This window comes from Phragmites australis, chromosome 22 (assembly GCF_958298935.1).
Source record: "Phragmites australis chromosome 22, lpPhrAust1.1, whole genome shotgun sequence".
Classification (NCBI taxonomy): Eukaryota; Viridiplantae; Streptophyta; class Magnoliopsida; order Poales; family Poaceae; genus Phragmites; species Phragmites australis.
In genome coordinates, this window is record NC_084942.1 from 435,362 (window position 1) to 445,434 (window position 10,073).

At 47.2% G+C, this 10,073-nt stretch overlaps 1 protein-coding gene across 1 annotated transcript; it reads right to left on the minus strand.

The window, feature by feature from the left end:
• Positions 1 to 6,001: 6,001 nt before the first annotated feature.
• LOC133904907 (asparagine synthetase [glutamine-hydrolyzing]-like) lies at positions 6,002 to 9,221 on the minus strand. The gene is made up of 12 exons (XM_062346552.1): positions 8,914 to 9,221; positions 8,696 to 8,794; positions 8,405 to 8,546; positions 8,124 to 8,314; positions 7,817 to 7,978; positions 7,660 to 7,740; positions 7,353 to 7,574; positions 7,126 to 7,260; positions 6,962 to 7,042; positions 6,765 to 6,851; positions 6,578 to 6,685; positions 6,002 to 6,486 (listed from the first exon to the last, which is right to left on the minus strand). Exons 1-12 carry the CDS (start codon positions 9,127 to 9,129, stop codon positions 6,232 to 6,234), a joined length of 1,779 nt encoding a protein of 592 aa, XP_062202536.1. The 5' UTR covers positions 9,130 to 9,221; the 3' UTR covers positions 6,002 to 6,231.
• Positions 9,222 to 10,073: the final 852 nt, after the last annotated feature.

Here is a 10,073-nt window from a genome sequence, read left to right on the forward strand (position 1 = left end):
GCCATTTCAATTCACAAGCCATTTCATAAGCAAATAGGTAAACAACTCCATCATCTATAGAGCTAATGTCAGAAGAGCTACGCATGAGCAAACACATCTACAGATGGGCATGAGCTAAGCATGAGCAATCACTGGAATGAAGCAGATGGGCAAGAAAAAATTCCTCACCATCGATTCCTGACGAAGAGCAACATGATCACCAAAATCTTCTTCGTCTGGACCGCTAGCCTCAACCCCTATGCCTCCACAACACCACGACGCCCACCACAAGGAGCTCTGGTAGCCGCTCTGGCGGGTCGAGGAGCGTGGTATGGGCGTGCCGCCGTGCCAGCAAGAGCGCTGACCGATCTAGTGCGGGTCACCGTAGTGCCATCCTGCACCGTTGCCACGAGAAGGGGCAATGCCTCTGTCGGTGAATCAGGAACCGGGGGTCCCCGAATCCCGAGGCCAGGCCAGCAATCCACCACATGGCGCCATCCCGCGGAGTCTCCTCCGCAAGGTAAAAAAGATTAAGTCCCGGGAGAGGGCGCTCGGGGCCACAGTCAGTGGTCCCCGAGTACCCGAGTTCCCCGATGATCTACGAAGTCTAAGTGCCGGGAAGAAAGTGCTCGGGAAGGTATAAGGTGGCCCCCGAGCACCCGAGTCCCCCGATGGTCAGGAAAGCTAAGTACCGGGAGAAACGTGCCCGGGGCAGCGAGCGGCGGCCCCTTGGGCACCTAAGTATCCCGAGGATCCACTGAAGGAAGTTCCGTGAGAGAGTGCTCGGGGCTGCGTGCAGCGGCCCCCTAGCACTCGGTCCCCCGAGGATCCGTACAAGCATGCCCGGGAGAGAGTGCTCGGGGAGATGAACGGTACCCCCGAGCACTCGGTTCCCCGAGGACCAAGAAGGGCATTCTCGGGAGAGAGTGCTCGGGGAGGTGAACAGTGACCCCCGAGCACTCGGTTCCCCGACGACCCAGAGAGCCCCCTGACAGTGGCCCCCGAGGGGCCCACTGATGAGGTGTCATCCAGTCAAAGGCCCAAGGCCGCATTTAAAGAGCGTGCGTGGCTTGGCACCTCCAACTGCTCCCACCACGCTCAGTGTCAGTTCCTGCCACATTCTCGCGGAAGGGCGTGGGGTCATTGAATGCACGGGTCCCATCCCATGCCATCCGGCCCGTCTCGGGATAACGTCGTAAGGGCCAAGGCGTTCCATCTGTCGCACTGCTGTGGCAGGGGAACAAGATAGGGCGGGCACGCCGGACCGCTCCGCGGCTGCCCGATGGGCCCTCTCCATGGCGCCTGTTGCCAGTGCATTTATGGTGACGGATGACCGGGCGTGGGATGCATTTTTCACCCCCGGTCACTTCGTTCAGAGGTGATGATGACGCCCTTTCCATTTATGGTGTCTTGGAACTCGTGCCCTCCTCCTGTTCGGGGCACGCTACTGCCGGCGGGTATTTAAAGCCACCGGCAGCATGGACACAAGAGAGTTTTCTTTCAGACAAAAAAAGGAAGAGAGCTCTCGAGAAGAAGAGGTCTTTGGCTAAAGAAGTTTTCGAGGTAGCGAAGAGAAGCGCAGACCGAAGAACAAGGAGCCTCAGGCTCTAAGATAGACAGACATTCTTGTAACCAGCAACATCCTTGAGGGACATTCTCAAGGCATTTATAGTATCCATACAAGAGTAGGGTGTTACGCCTCCGTGCGGCCCGAACTTGTCTAAACACCAGCGCATTTACCCCGTTCCGTATTAGATCATTCCACCCCACCGGCCATCGCATTCATACCCATTTATTTCTCCGGTGAACATATTCAGGATCATCCCCCGGTCGAATCTCTAAAAAAGGATTCCTCAGGATCCCTGCGACAGGAGTTAACCCTCCGACAGCCTCAATGAACAACAGCGGACTCTGCCTCCCCAATCGCACCGGCCAACAAAGAACAAAGCAGCTGACCGAATGTCATCCTGAAATCAAGGTCGGGGGCCTGGGAGTTGAGGTCCAGCTCCTCCATTCCGTTGGATCTGTGTGGAGGAGGACACCACGGCCGCTAGAGGAGGTGGCCACCGCGGTGAAGCCGACCAAGCCAAGATTGGAGGCCAAAATCCTGCCCTCACTGAAGAAATCCATGGAGCCAGGAGTGGTGCACAGTGTGTTGGTATCCCAGAAGATGACCTCATCGTCCTGCTGCTCGTAACGGTCCATCCGCGATGGAGGCGACGGAGGGTGCGGCGCCTCCGATGGTCGAGGATGGCTGGGTGGGCGGAGGCGGCGAAGGATGGTGAGGGCAGGTGGCTGCCGGTGCTAGGCAGTGGCGGAGGCGAGGGGTGGTGGTGGCCAGGGGCGGTGGCAGCAACTGGCTCGCCACCACCAGTGGCGGCTAGGGTTAAGGAGGAGTGCGTGTGCATGTGTGGCCTGCGGGTGCAGGAGGCGCAGGGGATGAGTGCGGGGATGTGAATGCGGAGGCATTATTGTCTTTTCAATTCCAGAAGCTGAAAAAAACTGAGTTTCCTCAGCTAGTGAGATTCCGCAATCTGAGGTAGTTGGATTGTGGAAGCTATACCAAAAGTTGGGTTGTTTGGATCCCACTAGATTGTGGAATCTGGATTCCACAATCTAGTGGGATCCAAATAGAGCCTAAGATAGTGATACCTAGTAGTTCTAAACGATATAAGTTGGGCAGCTAATCCAAAACTATAAGCTAATTATTGTGTTTATTTTATGATACTTTTCTAAAGTGATTCCTTCTCTAGAGAATTATAGATTTGGAATTTCATATTGAATCACACAATATAATTTTTAATTAAAAAAGAAAGTTATATTTGCACATGGCTTTGATGATCTAGAGCCCTTTAGTGGGAAGTTGTATTTGTCCTTCTGAATTTGTATTCTATGTTGAAAGGGTGATGATGGTTGACAATGTGCCCATGTCCCTTATAAATTACAGGACAATCAGACTTTGCTATTTTTTATGCTAAGTTGTTCCCTTCTAGATGAATGATGACTGCCTTTTATGGTTGTACTTCTATACATATGTCAATTAGTTAACATCAATTGATTTACACATGATTCCTTCTCAACTTGGATAATAATGGTAGTTGTATTTTTCTTGACTTGGTTAATAATGGTGGTTGTATTTTTATTTAGAAGAAGATAAGATAATTAGCACTTGGCAACATGTGGTCGCCATTGCCATCGCTGCCCCCGCCACCACCACCGCATTGGGCATCACCATCTCACCATCACTACCGCAGCTACTCTCAGTTTTGCATCCCCCCACCTATGCTTCTCCTAAGACTACCCCCTTTGTCCTTTTGCTACAACTTCCTACTTGCCTCGAGTACCTTGGATCTGTTAGCTCGTGACACCGTATAGTGGTATTTGGATCTGGAAACGACACTTGTATGGACATTGATATAGATGCTGAAACTTGATATGTGAAACTTTTATGTATGAGTTATCGCACAAAGAGAAGAATTTGTAAGGAGCTATCAACTTTTTTCCTCAAGAAGATAGGCTCATTCATCTTGTGTTTTGAATTGTAAGGTAAGGTACCACAGCAGACACAATAAGCCTTTTTTTTGTATAAAACCAATGAGGAGGTACCATACGATTTAATTAGATCATGTCTCAAAGCCCATTTGTTGTGCCCCTCAAAAGAAATATGTTTGTTCTGTTCATACACTTGCACTTTCTTCTTTGAGATCTGACAGCTGATTTAACTTCTCTTGTCTCTGACTTTTCATTTGGGGCCTCTTGGAATTCGTTGGAGGCTCTGAGATCAAGACCATCAAGTCAAACTATTTTGAAGAAATTTTCAGACATGACAAGCTCCAATATTTCCTAGGCATGCATTCTACTGCTATGTTTTGTTTCGATGGGAGATGTAGAGTACATGAAGTATAACAATCCAAAGCAACCTATCAACACTAGAATCAAGGATCTTATTGGTAGGATGACCCTTGCAGAAAAAATTGGCCAAATGACACAGATAGAGCACCAGGTTGCATCTGCAGATGTCATGAAAAAGTACTTCATAGGTAATTTCTATATAATGTCATGGTAAATGAATTCCAAAAAGGTTCCTTGTCAACACATCTTGAAATTCCTTTCAGAAAGGTGTCTTGTCAACATGTTTAAGAATTCCTTCCAGAAAGGTGCCTTGTCAACACGTCTAGGAATTCCTTCCAAAAAGGTGCCTTGTCAACACGTCTATAAATTTCTTCCATAAAGGTGCCTTGTCAACACGTATAGGAATTCCTATGATTTATGGGATCCATGTTGTTCATGGTAATAACAATGCCTACAACGCCACTTTATTCCCTCACAACATCGGGCTTGGAACTACAAGGTACGTCTTCAATAATCTACATCTACATGCTACATTTTTGCAATATGACAAGCATGTTACATAATTCGTAGAAGGCCATAGTTTGTATTACGATTTTTGTAAGTTGGTTTAAAACAAAATGGTCCTGTTTGTTTTGCTCTCAAGTTGGTTAAAATGTTCTATACCTATTTTGCCTTTTTTGTTGACAAGAATGATATATGCGTAATCAAACTCAAAACAAATATTAGGTCCAGTCACTACGATAAAACCTATAGCAATCTACAGTAAAAATATCATTACATAATTGATTATATCTGCTTTGTGCATATGGTCTGCTATTCTGCATCATTACACTAGTATGGCTTATCTTGGGTAAATGAAGTCTCTTTTCTGAAGTTTGTCTCCCATTAATTATAAATCTCTTATTAACAGAAAACTGTTAAAGGTGGTGATGATGAGGATGATGACCTAGACGTAAATAGTTTAGTTGATCACTTGACCTAATATAGTTAACATTGACATATATGTTCCTCAGGATGAAGAAGATGATGACAAGGCTGATGAAGATAATGCCAACTCTGCTGCCGAGGATGGCAAAGATTCTAACGACGAGAAGCACGTACATTACTCTTTCATTTGCATTTTTCTCACTTCCAATTATTGTTCTTTTGTTGGTCCCATGTCCTAATCCATGCTGTCATTTGAACTTTCCACGATAAAATCTAGATAGAGGAATGAAATGTAGTTGCATCCAAAATGGCAAATTTTCAAGTAAAATAGGGGGTATTTTGGTCATCCTCCTGATGTCCACATATATAAGAAGCAAAAAAAAAAGTCTACAGTAAAAAACATAGCACTGCCTTATACCTATCACCGGTGATCCTTGGCGATGGGCCATACGACGTGTCAACAGGCGCCCTACTTTCTAGTGTAAACAAGTCTTCTCCAGTGGATTTCGGCCCATATCATAATATCAGACTGGCGTTGGCGTGAACTCTCCTAGCCTGCCTTGCTGGGATTGCAAAGAAACTGCAATTACCACTCTTCACAACCTTCAGCTTAGATCATTGATACATGTATCAGCGTAATTAAGCAACGTATTACAATATCCTAACCAAGAATATGACATTGTTTAGTGTTTTTGAAAAAGTAAGGGCAAAAGTGCATAATAGAGCCTCTCAGCTCAACTCGTGTAATTACTCCAGGGCTCATCTGAATCATCAAAAACTTAGTGTCCGTCACGCTCCTTACCTTGTCCTGGATGTGCACAGATCAATAAAAGTTAGGAATTGCGCTGCTAAAGTGCAACACAACCTATAATGTTACTAATGCCCAATATATCTAAAATGAAGTCATGCCATGTGTTTGTAACAAAAAAAATTAATGAACTTACACACCAAAACTAATAAGCAATCAAACATCTTAAGCCACCAAACTAAACATTCTGCCATTAAGTCCAAGCGCAACAAGACAAATCGACCATGATGCGGCGGCGTGCCATCTTGCTCGCCACAGATCCAAGGAGCACGGCTGTCCCTGCTCCTGCTGCATGGATTTAAAATTCTCTAGACTAAATTCGTATAAACTAGAGAATGTGTACGTGTTCTTGCTTGGATTTAAAACTCTGTAGACTAAATTCGGGTCACAGTACAACGGTAACTATCACGAAAACATGGTTTTGCCAGAAAAGGATTAGACTAGAGGTAGAGGACATGACATCATTGTTTTACTGCAAAAAATAACACACTCACTCGGATATCTCCAGCTCTATCTGGAAATTATGCACCGCTTCCTCGGTGATCATCCTCAAATAGATTCAGAATTACAGGACTTGTTCATTACCACGTGCATGCAAATGACAGTTTCATTACTTATTTGTTGCATAATAGTAATCAGGAGGACAGCATATATAGTAATATCGATCAGCCCTCGATGGCAACGCCAGGCGGTGCTGACACCTTGATCGTCCTCGGCTTCTTGCTGCCACTGGCTCCTGCAGCGATGGTTGCCGGGAGATGCTTCTCATCAGGTTCAGATTCATAGGCGGAGAGATGAACTCCAAGCGCTGCCCTCCCCGAGGGATCAAGATTTCCCGACCACTGCGCGTCCCACTGGATCGCCTTCGCCGTGCTGCACGCCACGCTTGGGCCCCCTGGCACCGTCAAGATGGCCGAGTTCTGCAGGTACATGTTTCCAGCAACTTCAGTGCCAATGCAAGTTATTACTTGTTTCATGCTCATGATCGATGCTCTTGATTTATTTACTCACCTGAGGGAACAATCTCTCAAAGATCATCCTGTAGTAGTAGGCCTCTTTTGTCGTCGGAGTGTTGTGCGGGAAGATGAACTTTGCATTTGACACCATCTTGTCAGTCACCTGTGCAAGTAACTTCATATAAGCTTTCTTTCCAATTTTTTCTGGACAAAATTATCATGACTTCAAATGGTAATGTTACATTTGATGCTGCATGAGCCTTTAGGCCATCAATCCAGCTATAGCCAACACCATCACTGAACTGCTCCTTCTGTCTGTAGAGGATATGCTGCAAGGGCCACACAAAAATAAGTTCACACCACTGCATGCTCCATGTAACATCTGAATTAATGAATGTTACAGAAACTTCAGTAGCAGAAAGATAACTAAAAATATTACCTTTGGCAGGAATGGTTGCTCCTCATCGTCAAATGCTTTCCTGAGTACCCACTTCTCAATCCTCCCAAGATCAGGCCGGACCTGTAACATCATAAATGGTCATGGCTTGATAGCAGTGCACCATTCTCAAAATTCTATCCTTACGAAGTTCTTCAGATTATTACCATCTTCCACTCAGGATCAATGCTCATTGCCTCATTGGTAAATTCCTTGTCCAGGAACGGCACACGAGCCTCCAGGCCCCAAGCAGAAGTTGCTTTGTTGGCCCTCAGGCAATCGTACTGGTGCAGAGCTTTAATCTGCAGAGCAACGATTATATCAGTCAGGGTATCTGAAGATGTATCCATCTCCTTTCTTCTATTGCTCTCAACATCTGTACTGTTGCAGTGACCTTCTGGCAGGTTTCGCGGTGGAACTCCTCTTTGTTGGGGGCCTTGTGGAAGTAGAGGTACCCTCCGAAGATCTCATCTGAGCCCTCCCCGGAGATGACCATCTTGACCCCAAGCGCCTTGATCTTGCGCGACATCAGGAACATCGGTGTGCTTGCCCTGATCGTGGTCACGTCGTATGTTTCAGTGTGATATATCACATCTTCAATCGCATCAATGCCGTCCTGAAACAGCTCGTGCAATCGGTGTTACCTGGTTATCTATTATGATCGAGATGAACTGATGAAGCTGTATATAAATGGTTGGCACCTGCACAGAGAAGTGGAACTCATGGTGCACGGTGCCCAGGTAGTCTGCCACCTCCTTTGCGGCCTTCAGATCAGGTGCCCCCTGCAAAATTTGTGGAGATTTAGTAGGAAGGTTCGGTAGAATGTTTGTATATGTGTGTTGGTTTCAGTTTTCGGACCTCAAGGCCAACACAGAAGGAGTGCAGCTTATTGCCCCAGCGCTTTGCAGCCTCTGTGTCTGCCAAGTGGCGAACTGTCACAGCTGCGACCAATGACGAGTCGAGGCCACCAGAGAGCAGGACACCGAACGGGACATCAGTCATAAGCCTCTTGATCACGGCCTGGAACAAACAAGTCAGGGCATGATTTGCCGGTGGGTTCTGAAATTTGCTGCATATATATTTCGTGCGATGGAACACTGATCTGATCTTGCTAGCTAGGCTTGTGAAATGTAATTAGTACTCGCGTGAGCATGACTGCTTTCACCTTTTCGAAGGCCTTCCTGAGAGCGAGCGGATGGTAGGGAACGGAGGGGATGGCCTCGGAGAACCAGGGAGGGTTGTACCATCTCCTGAAGCCGCCGGTGTTGCTGGAGTAGAGATGGCCAGGAGGGAAGATCTCAAAGTGCTCGCACTCGTCGTTGAGCCCCTTCATCTCCGACGATATCCACACCGACCCTGACAAGAGAATTGAACGAAGCAGGTTGCATGCTTCGCTTCAGAACGACAGAACTAGCTCTAGCACGCAAGGGAAGACGACTCAGTTACCATCGATTCCCCATCCGATGTAGAGGGGCGTGACACCGATGGCGTCGCGCGCAGCGATGAAGGTACGGTCGCGGGTGTCGAGCAAGACGAAGGAGAAGACGCCGTCCAGCATGTCCACGAACCCTTCGCCATGCTCCTCGTACTACGTACATATACATGCAGCAAAAGGTGACAGGTGATTCATTTCGGTTGAGTGCTACCTGAAAATCACTCCTGCTTTTCTCCTTTGCTTCTGCTTCTGCTTCTGCTCGGTAATCGGTAGAAATGAAGAGTGAGTAGTGAGTGACTCACGAGGTGGGCGATGACCTCGCAGTCACTGCCGGTCCTGAACTTGTGCGCGGCGGAGAGCTGCTTCCTGAGCTGTTGGTGGTTGTAGATCTCGCCGTTCACCTGTTAGTTGGATCGGATCGGATCGGAGTTGCGTATACAAATTAATTAATCAATTAATGATGTGATTACAAGGACAAGGAGATGGCATGCATGCAGCTGGGGCTCGCTCAATTACGTACGGTGACGACGACGGAGCGGTCCTCGTTGTAGAGGGGCTGGTCGCCGGAGGCCGGGTCGATGATGGCGAGGCGCTGGTGGGAGAGGTAGCAGTCCTCCACCTGGCGCAGGCCGCTCCAGTCGGGGCCTCGGTGCTTGAGCCTGCGCGAGAGCTCCAGCACGCGGCCGCGCCTCTTGCCGTCGTCGCCGCAGCCCAGCACAGCCAGTATGCCGCACATTCTCCTCTCCTCTCCTCTGCTAGCTCGTCACTCTTACTGTTATAGCAGATCGAGCTCACTTGATTGCTTTGCTGCTTGATTGCTTGAGCTGAGGTCCTCTAGCTATTTATAGAGCAGGAGCGGAGCAGAGCGAGGTTGCGTGCGATTCAAGTGACAACTACTCCACTATTCTACCAAACTCTCCGATGGTGACGGAATCGTATGCATCGTCCATTGTTGCTCTATTATATTCTGTTTTATAAACCATTCTTCGATCTTCTTGGAGATTCACTCGATCATATCATCCGGTAGACTTTGGCTCCTTCTCATCCCATGTGTTTTCTGCCACATGCATCTGTTAACTGAAAATGACCAAATAAAATATAAAAGAATTGGTATATTATTACTCTCGATTCTGGCTAAATCGGCACGTCATCAATTGAGATTTCTGTACTAGTAAAAATAAAATAAAATGAAATGAAATATCTCAATTTGCGGTCCTCTTTGAACTCCGCAACCCAAGTCGAAATTGAACAAGGCCAGCAGAAACACTCAAAATAATCCGCGTGCTGGTATGATAGGTCGTGTATATGAAACAAGAAACGAAAGAAGCCTCGATAGTTAGTTAACTTGTGTTGGCTTGGTTGTCGCTGTAAACTGACCGAACTGTACGTCGTGCTCATCTGTTGCGTCGGCGTTTTCTCGCATCCTCATCAGTATTACAGTAATTTATCTACGTGGACGGCCGCCCGGGAAGCAGACCACAAGACAGGCATAGCGTGCACCTCCAGCTCGGTGTTGGGATAGGGATAGGGATAAGCATCAATAATAGTGTGCGATACTTCGATCGATCCATTCAGATTTCAGAGTTCAATCATACTGCATGTCGAGTACTCTGATTCAGAGTTTTAGATGCCATTGTACCGCAGCGTGGCTTGTAAAATTCCGGATACAGCATGTGTTGG

Bases quoted from the DNA above. Each gene is read 5' to 3' on its own strand.
- LOC133904907 (XM_062346552.1), bottom strand. From the start codon at position 9,129: ATGTGCGGCATACTGGCTGTGCTGGGCTGCGGCGACGACGGCAAGAGG. The intron at 7,043-7,125 runs GTAATAATCTGA...ATGATGTTACAG, and splicing joins TTGATCCTGAGTGGAAGATG to GTCCGGCCTGATCTTGGGAG. The intron at 6,686-6,764 runs GTAACATTACCA...TTACTTGCACAG, and splicing joins AGGCTCATGCAGCATCAAAT to GTGACTGACAAGATGGTGTC.